This window comes from Vipera berus (genome assembly GCF_964194415.1).
Source record: "Vipera berus genome assembly, chromosome: 10".
Lineage (NCBI taxonomy): Eukaryota > Metazoa > Chordata > Lepidosauria > Squamata > Viperidae > Vipera > Vipera berus.
Window position 1 is genome coordinate 1,684,150 of NC_138213.1, and position 26,592 is coordinate 1,710,741.

The 26,592-nt window shown below is 50.5% G+C and overlaps 1 protein-coding gene across 1 annotated transcript; it reads left to right on the forward strand.

Annotated features, from left to right (window-relative positions):
• On the forward strand, window positions 1–26,592 carry SLC7A5 (solute carrier family 7 member 5). Its single transcript, XM_081336050.1, has 10 exons — window positions 1–665; window positions 8,543–8,668; window positions 18,333–18,438; window positions 18,710–18,754; window positions 18,930–19,053; window positions 19,214–19,317; window positions 20,024–20,120; window positions 21,011–21,160; window positions 21,396–21,573; window positions 22,490–26,592. The coding sequence occupies exons 1-10, from the start codon at window positions 158–160 to the stop codon at window positions 22,543–22,545; spliced, it is 1,494 nt and encodes a 497-aa protein (XP_081192176.1). The 5' UTR covers window positions 1–157; the 3' UTR covers window positions 22,546–26,592.

Genomic DNA, 26,592 nt, shown 5'->3' on the forward strand with positions numbered 1-26,592 from the left:
GCCGGGGCGCGCGTCTGCCACTGCTGCTCCTGCGGCGGCGGCTGGGCGGGCGGGCGCGCCTTTCTCACGTGCCGGGGCGGGTCCCGGCCGGCGGCGGCGGATAAAAGGCGAGGGCGCGGGGCCCGGGCGAGCGCGTGGCGCGTCCTGCGGCCGGGTCATGTCGGGCGGCTCAGCCAAGAAGCGCGGCTCGGCGGCGGCGGCCGAGGAGGAAGCGGCGCGGGGGATGCTGGCGGGCCCGCGGGGCGGCGGCGGCGGGGTGGCGCTGAAGCGCAACATCACCCTGCTGAACGGCGTGGCCATCATCGTGGGCACCATCATCGGCTCGGGCATCTTCGTGACGCCCACCGGGGTGCTGAAGGAGGCCGGCTCGCCCGGGCTGGCGCTGGTGATCTGGGCGGCCTGCGGCGCCTTCTCCATCGCCGGCGCGCTCTGCTACGCCGAGCTGGGCACCACCATCTCCAAGTCGGGCGGCGACTACGCCTACATGCTGGAGGTCTACGGCTCGCTGCCCGCCTTCCTGAAGCTCTGGATCGAGCTGCTCATCATCCGGCCCTCCTCGCAGTACATCGTGGCCTTCGTCTTCGCCACCTACCTGCTCAAGCCGCTCTTCCCCACCTGCCCGGTCCCGCTGGGCTCCGCCAAGCTGGTCGCCTGCCTCTGCGTGCGTGAGTAGCCCCGAGCACGTGCAAAGGGCCGCCGGGAGCGGGCACGGGGAAGAGCCGACTTAGACCCCGGCCGGGCCTCCAGCCCTCCGGCTCCCCTCCGGCGTGGGAGGCGGCGCTGCCATCGGGCGCCGTCCCGCCCTGCCCGGGAAGGGGAGCCGCGGCGCGCCGGGCTGGCGGGAGTCCGGAAGAGTTTCTCCCAGGCTCCTCCTGCCCTGCCGCCGCCCCCGCTCCGTTCCTGGTCCGGGCCAAGCGGCGGCGCCGAGTCTGCAAACGCCGATTTTCAGCGGCTTCGGAGCAGCTCCGGATCCAGGCAGGAGGGGCTCTTTGCCCGCCTCTCGGTGCCCAGGCTGCAGCGGAGCCTCGCTTGGGGAATCAGACCCCCCCCCTCGCCGCCAGTTCGCTTTGCTATATTCCAACACCCCCTCCCTCCCCCCCGTGTGAAGGGTTTCCAGCAGTCGCCCCCCAAACCTCAGCTGTCTGCTTGAGGCCCCCGCAGCCCCCACCAAACCCTCTTCTGCCTTTCTGGAAAGCCCCCCCCCCCCCAGCCCCTCGTTCCACCACGTAGTTCTGTCTCTTTTGCCGTCCTGGGTCCGGCTCTTCTGCGCTGCATGCGGCAGAAACTCGGAGTCAGCCAGATGGTGCTTCGTTGCAGATGGAGGGACCCCGGGCCCTCCTTGGCCAAAGCCAGGCTGGGCATTGCAACTGGAGGGGTCTTTTTGATTTTTCTCTTCCCAACCCCGAGGGCCATGTTGTCTCCGAGGGGTGGGGCTTTGGGATGGAAACCCCTCCCTCTGCAAAGCCCCACCCGCTGCTTGTCCTTCCTCCCCCTACAAGGAGGGGCTGGAAGTTAGCTCTGCTGACTTTCTCCACGTGGGAGGGAAACCCTCCTTAGCCTGTCTTCAGGAAGAAGGGATCCTGGGCTCCTCGTTGACTCCCTGCCCTCCTTAGTCTGCAGCTGCCATAGACACTGGGTGGGGGGGCTTCCCTGGTGCAGGTCCTAGTGGAAAACTAGAATCGTCTTCTCTCTTCCCTCTAAACTTCTCTGGAATGCTTTGCATTTACTTGCGGAAACGGCAGTCACCAAGTTTGTTTGCAAATTCTGACAAGCTCCTTTGTGTCCATCTGGGCCTTGTTGCATTGTTTATTTTTGTTAGGTAGCAATTTCTCAGGGTTCCAGGCAGAAAAACCAGGCTGGGGGTGCTGGTCAGGAGATCCTTCCTTCCTTCCTTCCTTCCTTCCTTCCTTCCTTCCCTAAGTTTATATGCCAGCCATTCTTAGGACAGAAAGGGGCTAGCAAAAATCCACAGCTGTTTTGAAGAAGGATAGAAAACAAAATCTTAAGCATCCAAGAAGAACTGAATAGTTAAGTGCCAAAGCAGCATTTGGAAAACCTTTCTGTTTTCCCACATTTTTTACCAAATTATCAATAAACCCAAATTTGCATGTCTGGACACTCCTTTTCTACCTATGCCTGAAACCTGGTGCAGACGTGGCTGTGCGATTAAGTCACTTTTCCACCTCTGTCTCCCCCCCCCCACTGTCTTGCCGGCAGGAGAGCTCTTAGAAGCGCGGCACACTTTTGCACAATTCTCCTTGACGTAATAAAAGGGCAACTCCGGGGTGGGTGACAGTTCCAGAGAAGAAGTGAAAGCTTGGAAGGTCCTTTGAGTGGCAGCTTAGAGGAGAAGGCCTTCCCTTGATGCACAAACACATCTGGAGGGCACCGGGTTCAAGACGGACCGGTTTTCTTCCTTTGCTCACTCAACCGGCTGGTGGATTTCCGTCAGTTGGTCTCCGGGTGCTTCAGTCAGTGGAGGAGTGCCATAGTCTGTGATTGGGGCAGGGGAGGGTGGCCCAAGGCTCATCGGAAGACAGAGGGCTTGGCCTCAGAGTGGCATTGCCACCGTGCGTAGAAAGCTGGTTTCTTGGTTTGGTTTTAAAAGGATGGCAACCTCTCAGCTCTGGAAGAAAGTCTTGGTGGCGTCAAGGAAGGCTGTGTGTTATCAGAGTTGATGGTTCATCTTTTGCAAATGCCTCCCTGTGAAGAGGGAAAGAAACTTATCTGCTTGACACAGGCCGGCTTCTCAAAGGATCGTCTTGTCTTCTTGGTTTGCCCTGCATGTTAACAGCCAGCCCTTTGAGGTAGCCCAGATGAGGAGAACATACCGTGATTACCTTTATGGTAAGCTCCTGGTAGCGCAGTCCTGCAAATCCGGGAGCACTTGAATGACTGAACTGCCTTTATTGTCAAAGTACAAAGTGCTGCCTTTATGTTCACCGTGTAGCAAATTAGGGAGGGTCCCTTCTGAAGTGCTTCCCACGCCCCTTTTCCTTCTGCCAGCTGAGGTGCCTTTTGCAGGATGCTCAACCGGCTTGGCGCTTTTCCTTCCCTCTCCCACTACTTCCCACTAACCAGCATTGTGGTTTAGGTTGGGAAAAAAAGGTCAGAAAGAAGACCCCTTGTTGAATGAAGCCCTGCCTGATTCAGCAGGGCGTCCCCAGGGGGCTCCTTGGCTAGAGAGAGCTCCAAGGGGCAGACCGCCTTCTCTTATGCCTGCCCACTGTCTGCAAAACAGGCTGGCCGTGTGACCGTAGTAGAGAAGTTGTGCGGGTTTCATTGGAAGAATTGAAGGCTCTTGTGTGATCAGAGCTGGGCTTAGTCCTGCAGTGGCACCACGTGCTGCTAAGTGCCCACGTGGGGACTCTGCTGTGCTCATTTATTTCAGGAATGTATAGCTGCGGCACCTCAGAGATTGAAACCAAGTGGAAACAATAGTGCACAAAGGGTGGCGATATGCCACGTGGCGCCAGGTTGGTGCAGCTGCTGCTGCTTCCTTGTGCCGGCAACTGTTTTGGTTTTAGGGGCTGCCGTCTTTTCCACCTGGCTGCTTGGGAAGGGAGGTGGGCAAGAGGAAGGCCTCTCTGCATGCGAGACTGGGGAGGGGGGCATCATGTGCCGTTGCTCAGCAACCACATGGGCTCCCACCTTGCTGCTAGGTTATGACAGAATCCGTGGCAGCCGCGCTGGCGTTGCCCAGCAACTGCACACATGACGTCTGGGTTGTTGGTGTTCCTTTATTTTTGCTGATCGGTTTAGCCGCAGATTTGCAAGGATGGCCCTGGAGATTATTGGCTGGCCTCTGCCCGGCATGGCTGGGCTGGTTTCTTGCCTGTTGGGCCAACCAGGCTTTATTCCCGGGACGAGTTGGGCTCCCGGGCAGCTAGTTGCTGAACCAGCCACAGCGGAACATTACAAGGTGGGAAGGAATTTTGAAGCAGACTTTTAGCAGTGTGCACTTAAAATTGTTTACCTGGTGTCTCAGTAAAGAGTCTTTTTAATTATCTTTTAAAAATGCAGTTATCTGTGTTGGAATTGGACCCACTGAGTTGTGCAAGGCCTTGTTGCTTGCTCTCCCGGTGCAAAATGGAAAACACGACAATTTGTGTAAGCAAAAGTGCCACCTTCTATGGTCCTCACTAAACCCCCCCCCCCCTTTCTTTCCTGCTCAATGCTTCTGCTGGCCAGGTTTGGTTCCCTGTTACTCAGCTGATGGTTGGCTTGCTGAGAACATGTTCTTGGGTGCCTCGGTTGTCCTGGAGGTTTTCTTTCTCCACCCTGATCGGGCGACGGTAAAAGATGGGCAGCTTCTGAAACCTGGGAAACCCTTTTGAAGTTCCCGGCACTGGAGGGGAATCCGTGGACCGCAACGTGGCCTCTACCATCCTCTGTCCCGCGGGCGAGTGTGAATCACAAGTGTGTTGGCAAGACCTGCAAGACCAGGCAGATTTTCTGGAGAAAGAGAGGCGCCCAGCCAAGAGTGCCAGGGACTGCAGGGATTGTAGAAGGAACCTTACGGAGAGAGATGATGTTTTAATCTCCTGGCATCTCCGTCTTTGGGGTGGGTTGGCTCATCCCCATCTTTCTTTGTTTTTACAGCCGTACAATCTGTGGTGCGGTTGTTTTTTCCTGACTGTGCGAGGACTCAACTCACAGCTTGTCTGGCCGTTCCTTGGCCAGGAGCAGAACAAAAATACATCAGATCCAAAAACCTGAAGGGTGGGGGGAGCTGCAAGTCTGTCTGAAGAGCCTCCACTCGCCGCATTTCATCTGTGACTAGATGCTTCTTGATGACAGATCTTTAGACTTCCCAGAAATAATTGTGCCCATATTGTACCTCCCACAATTGACAGCCAGGACAACTTGGATGGATGGATGGTTGTTTCACCCCAAAAAGCAGGAGTCGTCGTCGTTCTTCACAACTTCTGTGCCTGTTATTTCTCCAGGCACTGGTTGGGCTTATGTGAATTGAAGATCATTCGATCACAATGGACCAACTTTGTACAACTGCTAAATCACAGCCTGAAAACCCAGCGGTTGGCACTGACCCAGCAGGTCAAACCAAACCAAAGATATGTACTTTGTAAAGCAGGCCAGAATTGCAATGGTGCACCTGATGCACTGTTAAGATTACACAACCTGCAAAGTTTGATTGTCAACCTTGGTTACACTTCCCTGTGGAAATATATTCCCTCTGGTCAGGCTACGGTTCTGTCGTAATGGAGGATCAATTGAGTGAATAGGCAAATGCTGTCAGAGGAAGGCAACTTGTTCTATACGTTGAACAAATCCAAGAGTATTGAAGGACGGTTTAGCCATTCCTGCAAAGGAACTTTAAAACACAACTCTACAAAAAGCGGGTTAAAGTTGCCAAAGTTGGACACGCCCTGGCGTAAGGGGATAGATCAGGGGTAGGCAACCTTGGCTCTTTTATGACTCGTGGACTTCAACTCCTAGAATTCCTGAGCCAGCACAGCTGGCTCAGGAATTCTGGGAGTTGAAGTCCACGAGTCATAAAAGAGCCAAGATGCCTACCGCTGGGATAGATGAATTCAGAACTGGAAATAATTCAGTTGCAGGTAATGAGAAGATTTTGCACTTCCCTCCAGCACCTGTTTTTCTCTGCTTGGCATCTCTGATGCGTTTTAATCCAGTTAATATCCTGGGTGTGTTTCCAGCCTGGCAAGTATTTTCTTTCATTTCTTTGAAGCAAAAACCTGGGATTTGGGTTAAGGCCTGGGGATGATCTTGGACAAGGCTTGGATTTAAATAGGCCACCTGCAACAAGATGCCGGCCGCTTGCCAGCCAAATGGCTGGGTCGATCCTTGATCGGTTCTTTGCGAGCAGGATAGTTTGTGTCGTCCAAGCCAAAAAACACGGTTCAGTTCGGTTTCTTCCTCCCGTTCCAATTTATTTTTTGTTTTATAACCCCCCCCCTCATTCTGGAGTGACTGGCCGTCTTGGATTATGATGATTTAGAAATTGGGTCACCAGCCCATCGAGACAAAAGGCCTATTTACAGGGATGAAACAGGCAAACTGGTTTGGGGGCAGCTGAAGGGGAGGACTCTCACCAGCTTGGGGTTGTCCTTGCCAACCCTTTGATCTCTGTTGGGGTACATTCTTGACCCATCCGCGATGGCGAGATCCTTTGGTAAGCTCAGCCCAGGCAACGTCTTGAAAGAGGAGGAAGGGTGCCTGGTTCAACCCTGTCCAAGAAATGCCTTTTTCCTTCTGCTTCTGAAGTTTGCCTGAAAACGTTAAATTCAAATGTTGAAATGACTTTCCATGATTTATGGATTTTTGAAGAAGAAAAAGCATTTGAGGCTGGCAAGAGACGCTTGCGGGTTGTTTCCCTCTTTTTGCTGCTGGGGGGGGGGTTGAAGAGATGACTGGAGCTTTGTTGACATTCATTCTAACCCCCCCTCCCCTTTAACACATGGTCTAAGCACCATATTTGTTCTCCTCTTGATAGTGGTTATCTTTCCCTTCCAGAGGCCAGTCTACCGATTGTGTAGACCTTCTTCCCCATACAGTCAGAAGGTAAAACGCAAAGAATGGCCAGCCGCTGGGTGGGGAGGGGTGGTAAATAAAGAGAAAGCCCCTCCCCTTGCTAATGTGGCCCCTCCACCCCTGCAGAGTGGGTGCTCCAATTCTCTTTGATTCTCTCAGCGATCATCCCTTGCTTACTCCACCAAGGAGGCTCTTGTTGAGTGTGTCAGTGACAACTGGGAGCTGAAGGCTGTTGTCCTTCATGTATTCCATCAGTTCAGAGCAAGAATTATTTGGCTTTCCAGATGTTGAGAGCCACAACTCCCAACAGCCCCAGCCTGGAGAATGACACACTTTGCACATGTTCTTTTATGGGTGTTGGAATCTGTACTTTGGGGCATTCATAGTTCCAGTTGTCTCGTCGTAGTGCTCCCTTGAACCCTCTTGAGATAATGCAGGATGATCTCCATGTTTGCAGAGCCAAAGGGCTGAGACAGGCTTTAATCGGGGGGGGGGGGGTTGGCGGTGTCCTGGAAAGACTAAGCCCCTTGGCTGAACATCCAGTGGACAGTCAGCCCTGTTGAAACCAAGAGTTTCTCGGGTGCAGTCGTGCTGTTACTCAAACCGGTTTGGGCTCTTGTGGACTCAAAGGATTAGGTCTCCTTCTTGCAAATCTGAGTCTGTACATACCTTACGAAGAGCGCGCTAGAGAAATGGCTGCGCTCTCCCAGCTAAGAAAGTAGAGAGCTACAGGAACTAGCAGTGGGCCTCTCTGCTCATTGCAGAAGCAGAGTGACCCCTGCCTGGGATTATATTTAGCGCCACAACAGCCCTGGTCCTTGCGACGTTTCCTCTTTCCACCTTAGGAGAGGACCTTCTCGGCTTCTGCCACTTTTGGCCGGCAGCCCAAACACTGCAAACACAGGGTGGGGAGGGGGAAAGCGCCAAGGTGCCTCAGTGGAGCAGGCGCGGGTGATGCAACCGGCTGCCCCTGTTGCTTGACCCGGGAGGAGAAGGGGGCGGAAGCTGAGTCATCTATTCAGAAGAAGAGGAAGTATCACTCCCATTTTCTCCATCCACCTTAGTGATCAGTGCGAATTGCATCAGAAAAGTCTTTTCAAGAATGTACGCAAGCTGACAAAAGGGCTTGTTGGAGTTTATCCTTGTCTGTGGTTCATCCCGGGTGCTTAGCATGGAGAGTGCTCAGTGTCGAGCACAGAACACTGGCGCACAACTGTTCTGGAACAGCAGGAGAGAAAGCCCAGTTTATTTAAAAAGCAAATAAATCAATAGGGGTGATCTGGTCCTTTGGCCCAAGCCTTAAAAGGCTGCGTTAGAGATATAATCAAGGGTGGTAGATCACATTGAGCACACAGAGGGCAGACTAGGACATCTGGGGCAGAAGTGTGGAATTAGGCTGTCCGCTCAAAGGCAGAAGCTCGCAAAAGTTAATCTTGGGCAGAGAAGATGCTACTGGACTCTGACTGATTTTCTTCCACACGCATGCACACAATACACAAAAGGATGCAATCTGTCAAGTTGTAGTTGTGCAGTGCTCTCTGAGCTTGGCGTCTGGCTTGCAGACCTTTCATTTCCCTGCTAGGTAATGTCACCGGTGCTGTTGAATGTGGGGTTTGTTCCCCTTTTATCCACAGTATCTTGCCCCCTGCCTGCATTGGTGGGCTGCAGTTTTCTTTGATTATTGTTTTCTGCCTGCGTGTTTGTTTAGTGTTTAACCTGGGGCGTGCCTGGCTGAGGAATTCTGGGAGTTGAAGTCCACAAATCATAAAAGGGCCAACTTTGAAGACCCCTGACTTAAGGCGTTTTCAAAGGGTTTGGTTGGTTTGTATACTACCACGATCCCACGTAGCTCCTTCCTGTATTTATGAATTATGAGAAGCTGCTAAATACATGGAAAATAATCCTATTAAACTAGTGGATTTACTTTGCATGAACTTTTGGCCCTCCACTCCTGGGCTACGCTGTTTTTGAAAAGAAAAATGCCTGCAGATTTACTTACAGCTCTTTCTGGCGTGTTTCTCTCCAGTCCTGCTGACAGCGGTCAACTGCTACAGTGTGAAGGCTGCTACTCGTGTGCAAGACGCCTTTGCGGCCGCCAAGCTCCTGGCCCTCACCTTGATCATCATCCTTGGCTTCGTGCAGCTGGGGAAGGGTACGTGTCTCCTCCTCTCCTGCTTTGCAAAGGGTGGGAGGGTGGGAGGGCGGGCAGGAGCCAGTCCAGGGCTGGGAGTCAGATAAATGCTGCCCACACCCTGGCCGAACTGAAAAAAATAAAAAAAATGCTTCATGAAAATCAAAGCATCGTGCCTTTGAGCAGAAACATACAGGTAAGTCCTCAACTTCCAACTGTTGGTTTAGTGGCCGTATGAAAAAAGGGATTTATGATCATTTTTCACATTGCCGCATCCCCACGGTCATGTGATCAGAATTCAGACACTGGGCAACTGGCATGTACAGTACTTAGGACGGTTGCAGTGTCCCTTTTGTGACCGTCGGGGAAGCCAGATTCACTTAACAACCGTGTCACTAACCTAACAGCAGTGCCTCGCTTAACCACCGTGGCAAGAAAGGTTGTAAAATGGGGCAAAACACACAACCGTCTCGTTTAACAACAGAAACTTTGGGATCCGTTGTGATCGTAAATCCAGGCCTGCCTCTAGTTCTATTTTCTGCTTATTTATTTGTCAGATTCAGAGACTGCCCATCTCACGAGAGCAACTTGTATAAAAATACACACATATGCCTAGAAAAACCTTCTGGGAGGAGCACCGGCTCAGGGTTGTAGTCGTGACTCAACAAATGCCTCGGCCCTGGGACCGGCTCGGTGCTTTTGTCGAGAAGCAACAGCCGCTCATGCTGGAAGGAATAGCTAGCATTCTTGGTTTGTAGCCCGGCTGCTTCCCCTGTCCACTTCTATAAACACGTGGGACATCGGCTGCTCTGTCAAATAAAGCCTCCCTTGGACAGTTTTGACTTAATGCTATTGGGATGGGGGGCTCGTCCCAGTTTTGTGACGCTCCTTGTGTCAGACTTCCCTCCTGAAAAGACCAGGTCAGGTCAAATTCCTGGGAATTCTGTCTGGCCACTTTGGTGATGAAGGAGCTCAAAAATAAGCCTTGTGATCCCCTTTTGTGACCTTCTGAGCATCAAAGTCAGTGAGGGGAAGGCAGTTTCACTTAACAAACGTGTTACTAACTTAACAACTGCAGTGTTTCACTTAATAACTGTGGCAAGAAAGGTCCCAAAACAGGGCAAAGCACTAGTTTCTTAATCTTCCTTTAGGACATGCTTGAGAACATTTAAGACTTGTGGATGTCAACTCCCAGAATTCGCTGGCGGGCTGGGGAATTCTGGGAGTTGAAGTCCACAAGTCTTAAATTCCCAGGCTCGGACACCCCTGCTTTGGGATATCTGTAACTCCCTTTTTATCCATGGCCCAGTTGCCTCCTTAACTAGATTCCTAATTCTGAGCAAGGACGATTTCAATTCTTGGTTTTACAATAGTGTCAGGGAAATGTTCTTCAGGACCTCATTTTGCAATCCTATTTGTTAATCCCTCCTTTTTTCACCCCGGCCTAAGGCTATATTCTTTTTTATTCTCCTCTTTATTTAGACAAGACTTCTATCTTTCGGAGGAAATCTCCATTTTACAAATAACCTTCCATTAGATCCTGTTTTTTCCTGACCTGCGATACACATTCTGGTTGAGTTTCTGTCATTGTGCAACTGAATTAAGTACTGACATTGAGGGGCAGTCTGCCCCCCACCCCGCCCCCCAACATTCCTGTTCAGTTTCCTTATCACCAAACCTCTTGTTTTGGACAGGTTTCCTTGTTTGAAGTCTAAAGTGACTCTACGTGTTTTGGGAGCCATTTTTTTTAATAAATCCAACACAAGGTGTCATTTGAAAAACATTTCAACGACTCTGGCTTTTCCCACTGCGTTGAAAGCCCAATTCAATATTACATCCAGAGACACCTTTCCTCCGAAAGTTCAACTCTTCTAAGGGAAATCCCTTAGAATTATGGTTTCTCCATATGTCCGTTAAGGTCATCTCCTTTGCTCTCTACGTATAAGCTACCAGTGGGTCACAAAAATCAGCAGGAGTAGGCTAATGCCTTTTCCAGTTAAGACATTTTAATGTTTTTAGGCATAAGCTTTCACGAGCTGCAGTTCACTTCATCAGATGCATTTAGACTTCCTTTTACTGTAGCTCTGGATGGATGGATGGATGAATAGATGGATGGGCAGATGGGTGGCTGGGCGGGTGGATGGATATGGGACTATGTAAAAAAATGGAGCCAAGGTCTCTCAGGCTGGCACAGAGAGACATGGGAGAGCCAGATGGAGGTGGAGGAATTAAGATTTCTAGAGGAAGTCCGGAGGCCTTAGTCATTATTCTTTCTTTATATTTATTCTTTAAAGAATAAAGCTAACTTTGTTAATTGTGCTTCATGGGGAAGACCTCATGACACAAAACTCTTTGGAATGTCTTGCCATTGGCATAAATGACTCCTCGACCTATTTTTGGGGGGGTCTTAGAGACGAGCAGATAAGGGGGATAGGAAATTTTGGGAAGAAAGAAAAGTTCCTTTTGTGGAGCAGAATTAAGGTGGAGCGAAACCCTTTATAGCAATCTAAGGCAGGATTGTTTAACAAGAAAGGAATGCAGACCTCCTTGTCCTTGTAGAGAGTTGTTCCTTTCTCTCTTCCTCCCTCCCTTCCCTCCCTCCCTTTTTCTCCTCTTTCTACCTTGAATGCTGTTTTGCATGGCCTCTGGAAGACCCTGCATGCAGTTTCCTTTCTCACAACCCAACTCAGCCCTGGAGAATTTAGGACAAGGTCTCCTTGGGTCAAGCTCAGCCTTAGGAGTTAGTACACCTGGAGTTTTTCGAGTAAGACAGAAGTGCTTTACCACAAGGTTCTCCAAACGTAGCAACTTTAAGACTTCAACTCCCAGAATTCTCCAGCCAGCATGTGAACTTCAACTCCCAGAATTGGCTGGCTGGCTGGGAATCCTGGGAGTTGAAGTCCACAAGTCTCAAAATGGCCAGGTTTAGAGATTATTATTATTATTTTATTAAACTATATGCCGCCCTTCTCCCTAAGGACTCAGGGTGGCGCACAGTAAAAATTAAAAAACATAAAATAGAAAATTTAAAAAAGAATTAAATAATAAATACAATAATTATATGACAATTTAAAAACCAGTAAAAAGCTAATTAAAACCGTAGTCAGTTCAGGCCCGCTTGTTGGAACAACCACGTCTTCAGGTCACGGCGGAAGGACCGAAGGTCAGGGGTCATCCGCAGCTCTGGGGGCAATTCATTCCAGAGGGTCGGCATGCCCACAGAGAAGGCTCTCCCCCTGGGGGTCGCCAGCCGGCATTGCCTGGCCGATGGCACCCTGAGGAGGCCGACTCTGTGGGAGCGAACCGGGCGATGGGAGGTTGACAATGGCAGCAGGTGGTCTCGCAAGTACCCCAGGCCTAAGCCATGTAGGGCTTTCAAGGTTATAACCAGCACCTTGAATCGCACCCAGAGGGCAACCGGAAGCCAATGCAGCTCATGCAGGAGTGGTGTAACATGGGAGTACCGAGATACTCCCATAAGCACCCGCGCGGCCGCATTCTGCACCAGTTGAAGCCTCAGGGTGCTCTTCAAGGGCAGCCCCATGTAAAGAGAATTGCAGTAATCCAAACGAGAAGTGACGAGGGCGTGGGTAACCGTGCATAGGGCATCTCGGTCCAAAAAGGGGCGCAACTGGCGCACTAGGTGAACCTGTGCGAAGGCCCCCCTGGTCACGGCTGTTAGATGATCATCCAAGTTGAGCCGTGAATCCAGGAGGACACCCAAGTTGCAAGCCCTTTCTGCGGGGGGCAATACCTCCCCCCCATCAAAAGAGAAGGAACTTGTTAGACAGTACGAGATGCCGATATCCACAGCCACTCGGTCTTGGAGGGGTTGAGCCTGTTCCTTCCCATCCAGACCCGCACCGCCTCCAGGCACCAGGACATCACGTCAAGGGCATCACTGGGTTGGATCGGGGTGGAGATGAACAACTGGGTATCATCCGCATATTGGTGATACCTCACCCCGAAGCCATGGATGATCTCACCCAGCAGCTTCATGTAGATGTTACAGGAGGGGGGAGAGAACCGACCCCTGAGGCACCCCACAAGTGAGGGGCTTTGGGTTAGATCTCTGTCCCCCTGCCAATACAAACTGTGAACGGCCCGAGAGGTAGGAGGAGAACCACCGTAAAACCGTGCCTCCCACTCCCAACCCCTCGAGCCGTCGCAACAGGATACCATGGTCGATGGTATCAAAAGCCGATGAGAGGTCAAGTAGGACCAGGACAGAGGAACAGCCCCTGTCCCGGGCCCGCCAGAGATCATCCACCAGTGCGACCAATGCCGTTTCCGTGCTGTAGCCGGGTCTGAAACCGGACTGGTATGGGTCCAGATAGTCCGCTTCATCCAGGAATTTCGGGAGCTGACGCACCACCACACTCTCGACAACCTTCGCTACAAAGCGAAGGTTGGAGACAGGACGGTAGTTATTCAATGAGGCCGGGTCCAGGGCAGGCTTCTTGAGGAGGGGCCTCACCACCGCCTCTTTCAAGGCGGAGGGGAAGATACCCTCTGTCAAAGAAGCGTTGATCACTGCCTGGAGCCAGCCCCCTGTCACCTCCCGGGTGGCTGAAACCAGCCAGGAGGGACATGGGTCCAGTTAACAGGTTGTAGCGCTCAGTTTACGCATGATCCTGTCCACATCATCCAGAGTCACAGGGTCAAACTCACCCCAAATGGTATAATCAAGGCCTGCCCTCTCCACTCTGCCGGACTCTGCCCAGTCGGAGTCCAAGCCAGTCCGGATCTGAGCGATTTTGTCCTGCAGATACTGCACAAATTCCTCAGCCCTACCCTGCAAGGGGTCATCCCTTGGACCCTGGTTAAACAGGGAGTGGGTCACTCTAAAGAGGGCGGCTGGGCGGTTATCTACAGACGCAATGAGAGCGGAAAAGTAAACACGCTTTGCCGCTTCCATCGCCACTAGGTAAGACTTAAGATAAGTTCTTAGCTGTGTTCGGTCAGATTCGGATCTGCTGGACCTCCAACAGCTCTCTAGGTGTCTTTTCCGGCGCTTCATCTCTCGGAGCCCCTCGGTAAACCAGGGGGCCACCCGGGGTCTGCGCCGGGTCAGAGGCCGCAAAGGCACAACTCGATCCAAGGCCCCGGCAGCCGCCCTCTCCCAGGCTTCGACTAGGGCCTCGGCAGAGTCGTGGGCAAGGGAAGCAGGAGATGTCCCAAGCTCCGTCTGGAACCTCTCGGGGTCCGTCAGGCGCCTGGGGCGGAACCACCCGCTTTATAGTTTCTTCTGGGAATTTGTTCCCCAATTATCAGTCTGGTCTACGGCCTTGAGGGCTCCTTGAGTCTCTCATCCAAACTCTGTAATTTGCGTAAATTTGAGGGAAGAGCAGTTGAAGTCCACACATATTAAGAGTTGCCAAATTTGGAAAAAAAAGAACCCACTGTGATTTCCATAATCCCCAGGCTGCAGCCTTAGGATGCCGGCTCTGGGGGACAAAGCCGCTTGTTTAAATGCTTCTTGATCTGCCAGGGGCTGTTTTGGGACGGTTTTCTTTTGTATACCGGATTGAAGCAACTTTGTAAAGCCAAAAGACGATATGCAAATGGATAAATGACTCAGAATGGAGCTTTGTGGGAAAGCAGGAAGACAGGCATTTGCATCCAGGATTTGGCTCGGACAAAGACACCCCCAAGCCCCCCCCCCCAATCCAGCCCTGCTTTTAGTTTGCTCACTGCTTCTGTGTGGCTGTCGCAACCCCCCTGTTGCGCCACCCCCACCCCCCCACCCCCGTCAGCCCTCAGCCGCACATTGCAGGGTGAAACACCCCCTCTCTCTTCCTGAACAGATGCAAAGGTCACGTGAGGATACTGCAGAGTTGCTGAACTGTTTTTCCTTCCCAGAAAGAGAATTATTATTATTATTTTTTCCTGTCTGCCTTCATGCCAGAACTTACGCTCCAGTAGACAGTTTTTCTTCCGCTGGAGACGAATTCTCTGTTGCACATGCAAATCCAATTTAGAGGAGGGACGCTGTGCAGTTTAGCTCCTCGTCTCCCTCCTCCCCCCTTAAAATGGTCTGCTTGAAGAAGCCACCATAGAACAGCGCAAGCGGTTTAAACCGTCGGAAGTAGTTTTCAAGGAGATCCCAGAAGACTCGTGTAGAGTCTGTTGGCAAGAATAACGGATCTGCGTGAAAACATCTGCGGGCGACTCTTTAGGCTCCAAGTTGCAGGAGAAGAATTGTCTAATTCACTTGGCATCTTGAGCGGAAGGTACAGGCAATTGAAATGCTAAAGGCTTGCTTACTCGGTTACATGTATTTGGCTACAGGGCCAGGCCTGCCCTCCCATCACCCCGTTCGCTTCTCCTCTCTGGGAAAAGGCGCAGCCAGAGGGGAGGCAGTTCCTAGCCAAAAAGGGGACTGCCGGGGCCCGAAGCACTGCGTGGAGCGCCGGAGGGCGATTTAGCTGGCGCCAATCTTGCAAATGAGGAAGAGCCTTGGCAGTTTGTCTGTGGAGCTTCCTTCTCAGTCATCCAGGTCGTGGTTGTCCCAAAGGTGCTTTTTTCCCCCCAAAGGCCACTGGACTTTTTTGGGCTTTTTTCCCCTTGAAAACGTTTCGCTTCTCATCCAAGAAGCTTCTTCAGTTCTATCTTCCATTCCTCTGCAATTGGAACTGAAGAAGTTTCTTGGATGAGAAGCGAAACGTTTTCACGAAAAAAACCCTAAGAAAGTCCAGTTACCTTTTGGGGGGGGGAAACCACCTTTGGGACCTTTGCCTCATCGTCCCCCGTCCAAATCTTGGAGCTTTCTCAGGGATGTTTTTCATGGCTGCCGGGTAGAAAAAAACCAGGCTCTTGACAGCCTCAAAGCCTGGCTGATTTTATGCTCCACAAGGTCACAGTGGGATTGTTTTGAGTTTCCCTCTGCACCTCTCCCCTTCCCAGTCCCCCCCCCCCCCACTTCCTTCTCTGCCTCCAAGGCCAAGCCTGCATTTCTTCCCAGCTGAGTCTCAAAAGTCGTCTTGGCAGGCCAGGACCACGAGACAAGCCGGGCTGTCGCCTGCATTGCTTTAGCAAACCCAGCCGAGGTGGTGTAAACTGCTGGCACTGGTTGCCCTGGGCAGTGGCAAAAGGGGACTGGGGCAGCCGTGGGGAAGGCGAGCCTCCCTCCCTCCCTCTCGGGCCAAGACCAAGAGCTCCTGTGCTGGGTGGGGCAGCCCCACCTTACCCGTGGGAATCCAGGCAGCAGCGGCCACAGTGCCCGGGAGCCTTTCCCAAACTTGTGCAAGTCCTGCAAGCTTTCAAGCTGGCTGAAGGATTTGTGGTTAGCCCAGCAGAGAGGGAGGCACTTTGTACTTGTGGTCCTGGCCTCGGCAACGGGAATAAGAAGGCCCCATGGTGTCTGTCAGCCGACTTTGCCTGCCACACCTTTTCTGTAGGGAAGTGCGTGGGGAAATTAGTTTATTGCCCCACAAACAGAGAGCCCCGTCTTGCATTCCCTGCCGTTACATGAATAGGGTGTGCCGGGCCATCTGGACAGCAGGGAGAAATTCTGGGGAAAAGGCAAGAGGTGCAACCTGGGCAGCGTCTGCCGATGGGACCAGGAAAGGATCATCTTGACTCCTTGAGTGGTGGTGATGGACCAGCCCAGATGTTCTCGGTCACTATGGGTTCATCTTCCACCAGCCTCCCACTTGTGGAGTTGTAATCCCCAATGTCTAAGGGGGGGGGGCTAGGTTGCTTATCCTGCTGTGTTCCCTTTCACACCAACAGCCTCTTTGCCTTCTGGGAGGGCAGCTCCTCCCTCCTGGGAATCCAGACTACATTCCACCCCAGCTTCAAACCAAGCCTTTGGACCTTCCCTGGTTGTCTTTCATCTGGCAGGTTCCCTCAACTGCTCTTGTGGCTCCCTCCATGCCGACGTCAGTCATCTCCCTTAATAGCCTCTTTCTGATGACTTGTACAGATGCGATCTAAAAATGAGTCTCCCGGGCATGAAATGGGGCAGCAGCGCTATTTCTGATCTCTTCCTCCTCTCCCTAAATGCCTCCATATTCTCATTAAAAGGGCCTGTTGCCACTGGCTGCAGTTTTGCCCACTTAAGGGTTGCAAGCAGGACGGAGCTTGTCAAATCTGGTTTGGTTAATTTTAGAGAAGAGTAGAGTCAACGAGGCAGTTACCCTCCTGGCCTGTTTGGGTACGAGTTGTGGAGTTCCCAGAGTGCTTCTGGATGTCTGGTTGAGTCTATTAGTGGAAGGCTGGGGAGACCAAGCAGGCACATAAACAAAGAAGGCCATTTTGGACAAGAGGTATTGTCCGCTAAGACCATGTCTTCTTAGCAACTTCTAGCCTCTTCTGGGCTCAGCAACTATGACGGGGCCAAAATAACCGTAACGAGGACAGGATTTCTAAATTTCAACAAGGGCTGGGAGATGTGATGGATGACTTCATGGCGCCTTGGATTGGGATCGTCATCTGGGATCTACAGATAATTTGGTGGAGATAGCCCTGTGCTGCTGCTCTCAGGGACTAACTTGGCTCATTCATCCCCCTAAACCATAAGTTTGTCAGTCATGATCAACCAAAAGGACCTAGGTTGACCCACAGGCTGAGCCGAAATCCAGCAAACTAAACCACATGGTGGTTTTGCACAATGTGTGAACCTGTCCAAAGTTCCCACAATCACTTGATCTCGGAGACTGAGAGCATCTTCTGTCTGGGAGACATGACGCCCTCCCACAACTCTCCTTGGCTTCTACTGGCACGTGGGCGCAAGGAGGGATGGGGCCCAGGACGGCTTTCCGGTCTCGGATAATGAAGGGGAGATGTTGGTTGGTTCTGCAGTTGTCCTTTTTTTCTTCTGCTCTTCAGCTGGCTGGCCAGCCTGGATCAGAGAGTGCCAGCCTGGTGGTGAATGGGAGAAAGCTCCCTTGATGGGGGAGGGTCCCCCTTCATTTCTTTCATCTTTCTGCCCTTCCGTGAATTAATGGAATGCAGAGTTTTGAAAAGGACAAAGAGTTGAGCTCCCTCCCCACCTGAGGGCTCCTTCCTTGGAGGAGGGGGGCCAGGCAATAAAACCCCCCCCCCACCAACTAGGACAAGTGCACGGCCTTAAGATCAAAAGACCTAAAATCCTGCTTCTGCCAAAGGCTCCTTGCAAGTAAAATAAACGCTGCAAGAATCTTGAAAGAGCCTTCAAAAAACACCGGGCCTTTGTAAGCCCAGCTTCCCCTTCCCGTGTTTTCCTGGGCTGCTTCCGCTGTTTTTGATCTCAGATATTGGGTGAGGGGCTGCTGCTGATGCACAGGCAGGCGAGAGGACTCCAAGGAAAACATATTCGGGGTTTGCTTTGAGTCCCCTAGGGTGCGATGCTAAGAACCGGTTGGTGTCTTTTTCTGCAACCAACCAGCGAGCAATTAGATGCTCCTCATTTCTGCATGGTTTCGTTCCCCATTGTGTCTTATGGAATTCCAAAGGTCCAGTTACCTATTTTAAATCTTACTCTTAGCTGTGCATATGAAAATGGCAGTTCTAGGGCTTATGAGCAGGTAGTCTGTTGGAGAGAACGTTTTCTCCCATTCCAGTTAAGCAGAACCTGAGCGTCCTGTCCCCAGGGCAATTGTAACACCTTTTGGCTCCCTTTGTTTGACACCCTCCACCTTCTCACCCCGCTTGCAGCAGGGGAAAGGACCTACCACTGACTCACCTTCCTTCACTCCCACAGGTGATGTCCACAACCTCAGCCCTGAGTATTCCTTTGATGGCACCAACACAAAGGTCGGCAACATTGTTCTGGCCTTGTACAGCGGCCTCTTTGCCTACGGAGGATGGTGAGTTGTGGGCCAGGTGACGTCCTTGTGTTTGCACCTCTGTGTTCATCAAGGACAAGGAGTCCCAGGGCGAGGAGAGCTTGTGATCTTCAGATCTTCTGATCTGGGGAGCCCTGTTGTTTTGTGTGTGTGAGAGAGAAAGAGTTTTCCTAGGTTACCACATTGTTCTCATTATTCTACGAAGTCAGGAGGACCTTTTTTTTCCCCATCCCAACTCTGTATTGTAAACTTAAGAACCATTTTTCTTTCCTCCCTGTCTTTCAAACTGCAGGAATTACTTGAATTTTGTCACAGAAGAGATGATTAACCCTTATAGGTAAGAGTTTCCAAAACCCGATTTTGCATTGCTTTCTCTGTACTGTTGGCGGGAAGATGGCCTCTGCCGACTTTCTGGCTATTGTGACTGCAGAAGCAACAGGAAGAGCTGCAAACGTTCAGAGACGTTCCTAGCCCTGCTTGTGAAACGGCCTTTTTTCCCCGTCTCCTTCCAGAAACCTCCCCCTGGCCATCATCATTTCGTTGCCCATTGTCACCTTGGTCTACGTGCTGACCAACCTGGCTTACTTCACCACCTTGACCGTCAACGAGATGCTGGCGTCAGAAGCCGTTGCCGTGGTAAAATGCAATAGCCGACATTTAGAGTTCCATTTTTCCCTGTTGGGTGGCAGACCAAGTTTCGTTCACTTCGTGTGCCCGCCCCCCCGGCCGTTCGCTTAGGCTTCCAGGAGTTTTCTAGGTGAAACGTTTGACCTCCTGTCTTCCTATTTGCCGATAGGATTTTGGAAATTACCACCTGGGTGTCATGTCTTGGATCATCCCCGTGTTTGTGGGCTTGTCCTGCTTTGGCTCCGTCAACGGCTCCCTTTTCACTTCGTCCCGGTAAGTTTCTGCTGTAAAATGAGAATAAAACCCTCTCTCCAGAAATGGAAGCTGATCTTAATGCCTATTTTGCCCTGCAGTATAAAATTCTGGAAAACCTGCGGTTGGATGGAGGGAGAGATAGACAGGCAGATATCTAATCCCCTCCTCACACCAAAGTATGGGAGGTGGATTGCAATATATGCTTACATTTTACAAATAAACCTATTTTGCGGCCCCTGATCTTCTGCTCTTTAAAAGAAGCGTGAAGACCAAACTCTTCTCCAGGCCTTTGACGAGGGGTTGTGAGACCTTCCCCCCTCCCCCTCCAGCCTCTGCTCTTCGCCGTCTTTGATTTTTCTTCCTTTTGATGGGTCTTATTGTAATGTCCTTATTTTGACTGTTGAGAGCTGCCCAGAGTTGTCGGGAGTAAGTAAATGAACAATAACCTTTCATTGGTGGCTCCTTCTGCGTGCAGGACTGGCCTGACTAGCTCAGCTGCTCAGTCCAAGAAATTTGCCTCTTTCTCAGAAGAAGTAGAGCCCCCCCCCCACATCCCCACCCCCTTATTGACAGTCTTCCTAAACAAACCACATGAAGTAGGATTGGCCTGACTCCCCACCCACCCACCCCCGACAAGCCTTTTAAGCGACACAAGACAACTTCCAACATCCCCCGAGAGCCTCAAAATTCATCTAAATTAAAATTTTAATTTAATCTCTTTTAGGCTTTTCTTCGTAGGTGCTCGGGAAGGCCACCTGCCTTCTGTTCTGTCCATGATCCACCCCCGGCTACTCACCCCCGTGCCCTCCCTTGTCTTCACGGTAAGGATGCTTGCACGAGGGTAGAGATTCCTTTGGGCGGGGGGGGGAGTGTGTGTGTGTTTGTATTTGTGTCTGTGTGTATAGGGGAAAATCCCATCTCAGTGCTTTTGCATTAAAACTAGTTGCCCGATTCAGTAACTTTGGTAAGCATCTTGTCCTGAACAATAACTGCACACCTGCTGAGTTGTGTGGAGTTCTGTGAGTTTTGGAAGCCTGCAAACTGGTGCTGTTTTGAGGGTGCGAAAGGTGCTCCATAATTTCTGGGCCCTTCTCCTTCCCTTGATGGGCGCAAGCAAACCAACCGCACATCATATTTTGAATGCAACCATCTCATGTTCTCCTTGGTGCACATCAGTTCTCTGGGGGTCCACCTGTTCTCCAAAGTGCCTGAAGGCAGGGCAAGAAGCAACGGATGGAAACTAATCAAAGGATTAGAAGCAACCTAGAACTAAGGAGAAATTTCCTAACAGTGAGAACAATTAACCAGTGGAACGACTTGCCTCCAGACGTTGTGGGTGCTCCATCACTGGAGGCTTTTAAGAAGAGGCTGGACAGCCACTTGTCTGGAATGGAACAGGGTTTCCTGCTTGAACATTGGACTAGAAGACCTCCAAGGTCCCTTCCAACTCTTGTTATTCCTGCCCCTGTGTGGGGCTCTGGTGTTCGTCTTTCTGTTTTTGTGCTCCATTCCGAGGTCAGAACCACAGACCTCACTCCGACGGCCAATATCCACTGTTTGCAACAGTCCCATCCCCACATTTGCTGAGTCTCTGAACTTTGGACAAGGCGAGTGTTGGTTGAAGTGCAGGTTCTCTGAAGCAGTTTTCTCCCAGCTCCCATGCGGCACTGATTTTTCTCCTCGCCCCTTCCCCTCCCCTGACCACCTCTAGTGCATCATGACTTTGTTCTACGCCTTCTCCAATGACATCTTCTCCGTGATCAACTTCTTCAGCTTCTTCAACTGGCTCTGTGTGGCCCTGGCCATCATCGGCATGATGTGGCTCCGTTACAAGAAACCGGAGCTGGAGAGGCCCATCAAGGTGAGCTTAGCTGACGTTGAAAAGGGAGATTCTGCAACTGATTCTACAAGTGACCGGGTTAAAGGGCTGTCGCGGGATCCAGATTTTCAGTCCCGGAGCTGGTCCAGGTCTGAGGATCCGTGGGACCGGTTGCGTCTCTAGACACAAGTCTGGTGGGTTTTTGGATTGAAGGGCTCTTGAGTTGTTCCCTTCCTGCTTCCAACGTTCTTGGCCTTCCTTGTGTTCTCACCTGCAGGTTAATATCTTGTTGCCCATTTTCTTCATCCTTGCGTGCAACTTCCTTATTGTCGTCTCCTTCTGGATGACCCCGAAAGAGTGTGCCATCGGCTTCGCCATCATCTTCAGCGGAGTCCCAGTTTACCTGGTTGGGGTCTGGTGGAAACAGAAACCTAAGTGGCTTCTGCAAAGCATCTGTGAGTACGAGTTGCGTCGGTTTGCAGGAGCTGTTTTGGGTGGAAGAACCGCACGCGGGACCCTCATCCACGCAGCAGAGACGGGGTAGCCTTTCCACTGAGTTTGAATCTCTCTTTTGGTGCCACCAGAAGATGAAGAATGGCTGGAGAAGGCTATGTTGGATCTTCAGCCATCACGCCTGGACAGCGCTGCCCGACTTTTAGATACCTGGAAGCAGGGAGGGGCAGGGCAGGATGGGACATGACTGGGAGGGGCACCAGCCACTTCCCCCGGCCAAGCTGTGTGGGCGTCCACACCCTGGTGTCTCTGGAGAGGAGCAGCCAGGCGTGCTTGGACTCGGCAGAGCTGATGCCAAACTCAGTCTCCAGGTTTTAGGGTCACCTTGATGGTAACGGTGGGAACGGAAGCTGGGATGGAGAATAGAGCGGTGGAGGGCCTGGATGGAAATTTTGCCAGGATTTTAATTGGAATCTTCTGGTCCTGCTGCCTGGAGTAATTTCCCAAACCCTTCCCCCCCCCCCTTTTTTTTTTGCTCTACCCACAAGGGACCAGTCAGTGTAACCCAAACTAGTTTTCTAGGCATTTACAAAGAATCCCCACCCCACCCCAGGATTCCTGGGTGCAGAAGTCCTCCTCAAGTTGTTGTTTGGCACATGACAAAAGGAAATGCTTAAATCCAAACAGGGACACTACTTGCACAATTCATTTGTTTAGAACAACTTTTAAATTCTGTTTTATAAACTGTCGTGGTTCCATCCTCTGAGGGGGGGGAGAACAACCGATAGAGGTGGTGCAATTTTTCTAGTGGCATAAACGTCTTTCTTTGTGTTATGGATGACCAATTTAGGCATGGCAGTGACCTCAAAAGCTCCTTCTGGTCATGTAAGCTTCCTCTGTTTCGTTTCTCACCAACAGATTCCACCACAGTCCTGTTCCAGAAGGTGATGGAAGTGGTTCCTCAAGAGTCTTAAGAAGGAGGCGAAACCATCCATCTTTAGTTTAAGCCAACGCACAACATTTTTTTTGAAACTTACGTAAGTCTGATTCTTCCCTGGAAAAAATGGAAACTGCAGAGACAGCCCGGAGACCTCTGCCCACCTCTGGTCCTCCTGAGGCCTTCTCCAACTCAGATCCTGGCAGTTGAGAAGGTGCTGGAGGCGAAGACGATCCCAGGTGCAAATTTCAAAATTGGGAAGAGGAGGTCACTTAGAACAGAAGAGAGGCCTCCAGCCAAATCGAGAAAATGGGGAAGCCCACAAGGATGTTTTGTTTACATGCTCAACTAGGGACTTTATTTAGTTTCTCCACCAGCTGTCTCAATATTGGCAGAAAAAAAGAGGAAAAAAATGCGGGCAGCGGATGAGGTCCAGCAACGTAGTGTTCTTCAAAAGACGCCTGCCAACACTGAACACTCCTTGCCAATAAAGGGGGCCCTGCTGAAGAAGGCAACCCCACAAACTGACAGCGGCCCCCACCTCAGCTCTTCTCATTCTCACTGGACTAAGTGGTTCTGACATGAGTATTTTTAAAAATTGTTTATTTTTTTTTAGTGACATCGGTTTTTTTAAGCTTTCTTCTCCTTAGGACTCCGATTTCCCGTAAGGGGTTTTGTACAGCATTAATTGGCATCCTGACGAATTCCCCCGTTTGGGGCAGGTTGAAATTTCTAGACACTCCTCAAAGTATGATAGAGCAGAACTTCTCTATTTGGGCCACTTTAAGCCGTACGGACTTCAACTCCCAGAATTCCTGGCTGGGGAATTCTGGCAATTGAAGTCCATGCAGCTTAAAGTGCCCCACGTTGAGAAAAACTGCTCTAAAGCAACTGAATTTGCCAGTTGGGGGAAAGACCTTGACGCTGGAAAGTTTACTTACTTGGCGTCCCCGTTTGAACCCTCATTTCTTACCAGCATTCAGTGGTTCTACAAAACAGGTTCCATTTTTGTTTTCTCGCTGTGCAGAATGCCATTCATTGCAGCACCATAAATGTATTCTTAAGAATGGGACTAGAAGTGACTATTCTGTGCAGTGGACGACATGGGAAGCTTCAGATAGAGGAGGCTACCAAGTGGGAACAAGCAGAACACCAGTGTTCTGTGCGTGTCTGTGTGTCGGTTTGTTTATGCACGTGTGTCTAGTTCTGTGGCACTTTCCTTGATGCGTAGCTGTACTCTAAAACATGCAGCTAGACTTTGGCCTAGCAAGCGAGAGGATGGGCTTCTGAGTTTTAGGGCAAAGAATTGAAACCAGCACTCGTGTGATTTATTGTCCGTTACTGCTCTCTCGTGGGTGGGATGCTTTGACTCCTGGGATCTGTTTTTCTTTCTCTTCCATTCTTGGGGAATGTCTGGTCTGGAAAGTTTGGTTTCTCTGGAGCAGGGGTGGTCAACCTTGGCAACTTTAAAACCTGTGGAATTCAGCTCTCAGAATGCCTAGATCCCAGATGTGTGGACTTCAATTCCCAGAATTCCCCAGCCAGCCATTGAAGTTGAAGTCCACACATCCGGGAGGCCAGAAGAGTTGAAGTCCTCACATCTGGGAGGCCAGATATCTTGGCAGCTGAAGTCCACAAGTCTTAAAAGTAGCCAAGATTGGACACCCCTGATTTAGACTTGAGCCATGAAAACTTTCGGCCAGCATGAGAGCAGAAACCCAAGTGGACAGCACCTCCGTGGAATAAAACATATGCATCCAAAGTTTCCGTTGTAAAACAGGATGCAAGGAGTGGGTTTTCCTTTGTTTTGCTTGCAAGATGCTAACCTGTGCACTTCTGCATTGTTTTCTTCACGGAGTTGTGTACATTGTGGTTATCGAAACACGGAAACAGGCAAAATAATTTGGCTGAAGTCAAGTGGGGGAGAATAGTTGAGAGTAGCCCATCTGTCAGTTGCGATGCCAACAGATGCAGAGTCTAAAAACCCAGACGCCACAATGTCGAACATCAGGGCGGGGGCCTCTTTAACTTTGTCTGCCAGGGTTTCTAGAGTCCTCTGTGCAGCTGTTCCAAATACACGTCCCCTCTGTTGTCTGTTGCAAAATGATTTTTCTGCCTTTATTTCTTAACGTTAAGGAAATGGGCCGCCACTGTATTTACAATTTCCAGATAGCATGGCGGTTCAGAAATGCTGAAGTCAGCGTGGGGGTTATATTTTACGAAGAGGGACAATTCTACCATTCTGCAGCACATCTGGTGAGGCTGGGTCCCCTTACTGTTAACTGCTCTTTTGACCTGTGGACAGTATGGCACCCAGATCTCCTGTCCTCCAGATGTGTTGCATTGCAACATCCATTGTCTCCCGCCCACCCAACTCACACATTTTACAGTGAGCCACGTAGCCATTTCTCATCCAAATTGTGCACCTGCTATGGGAAACACCCCACCCCTGGCTTTGAACATTATTCCACCCACCAATTTAGTATGCTAGGCGTTTTTTTTAGAAGGAAAAAAAATGTCCAGAAGGGCAGAAATGGGAAGCAGAGCCCCACAGGTGAGAACTACAAAGAACAGTTGCAGTTCAGAGCTTTCCCATTCATCTTCCCCCAGAACCTGCCATTCTGCTTCATCCCACTCATTTCCACTGCTTTCCTCTTGAGAATATTTGGCATTCTCTAGGTATTTACAAAGCACACTCAGGTTTTGTGGAGCCTTGTAGAATTGCTTCTGTGTTTCCCTCACCCCGTTCCTTTTGTTCTTAGTTGCGCCTTATTGTTTTTGGACTTCTGCAAAGTTTTGGCTTCAGTTGCGCTCACCGTTGCCGGTTGAGCAGAGAGGTCAAACCTGGCCGGGGGCAGTTTGGTAAAAGAAACCAGCCGGCCAAACTGAGAGTGGCTTCGCCATGCTTTTCCTTTGAGCCACGTGGTCCAGTTCTGCACCCCTTTTATCCGCTTGGTGCGTCTGCCCAGTTGACTTTCTAGTTGCTTGATGTGAAGCGCACCTTAAGAAAAGGCTAAGGATCTAACTCAATGGGAGCCCAGCTGAGTTCATTAGCGTTGGGCCCAAAATCCATCACTGGTCTTCTGAAACCGCAGGACCCCAATGACCGAGGAGAAAGCTCTCCAGCTGTTTCCTGAAGAAAGGCGATGTTTCTTCAACTAGAGCAGAAGTGCCCAAGCTTGGCAACTCTTAACACCTGTGGGCATTGGCTGGCTGGGGAATTCTGGGAGTTGAAGTCCACAAGTCTTAAAAGTTGCCAAGCTTGGACACCCCTGAACTATAGAGTGGGATGGCCATCTAGGTAACCTGGCAAAGTCCTTTGGGACCTCTTAAGAATTGTCTTCTTGATGGACCCAGAACGACTACAAGCCTGGGAGCCCCTTTCAAGCTCAAAGACTTAACGTGCTCGTGCAGATGGCTGGTCATGCTCCAAATAATTCTGTGGAGCAGGAAGCAGGCAGTGGTGCTTTTTGGAAGAATGCAAAAATCCAGGATTTGTGGCGTTCCAGACCCAGGTTTTCTAAGCCATTTGCTTGAAAAGTTCATGCAGGTGTCCCTCTTCTTAGCTTGTGCCTCTGTCCTTAATCACTTTTCTTTTTAATCCCTTGGAAGCAGATTAATTGCACAACGTTTGTACAGGCAACAGGGTTGTTACCTTTATAACTACTGAGTGAAATCTGACTCCTTAGAAATCTATATTTTCTTTTAATATAGTTTTTTTATAAAATAAAAAGAAATAACAAAGTCTTTAAGCTAAGGAAAAGAACATAATTTTAAAAAACTTTTTGTTACATTTGGAAAATAAATATTTTTACTAATTTAATTATTGTGCTATATTTTAAATGAGTATCAGTATAGAAAGTGCAGCTCTATTATCTAATAATATTTGCATTTGTCCATATAGAGTTGGTCCAAGAGTTCTGTTGCTTTTTTATGAGTTCTGTAGTAAAAAGAGTCAATTCTGCCTTGTAAAAAGATGTGTGATACAGTCCAGTCTGTCTTTTTTACTGTGTTTCCCCCCCCCACTCCCCCCGCCCAGCCTTCTGGATTTGTTTACTGTTCATTATAAACCATGGCTATTCCA

Bases quoted from the DNA above. Each gene is read 5' to 3' on its own strand.
- SLC7A5 (XM_081336050.1), top strand. From the start codon at position 158: ATGTCGGGCGGCTCAGCCAAGAAGCGCGGCTCGGCGGCGGCGGCCGAG. The intron at 19,054-19,213 runs GTAAAATGCAAT...ATTTGCCGATAG, and splicing joins CGTCAGAAGCCGTTGCCGTG to GATTTTGGAAATTACCACCT. The intron at 19,318-20,023 runs GTAAGTTTCTGC...AATCTCTTTTAG, and splicing joins TCCCTTTTCACTTCGTCCCG to GCTTTTCTTCGTAGGTGCTC.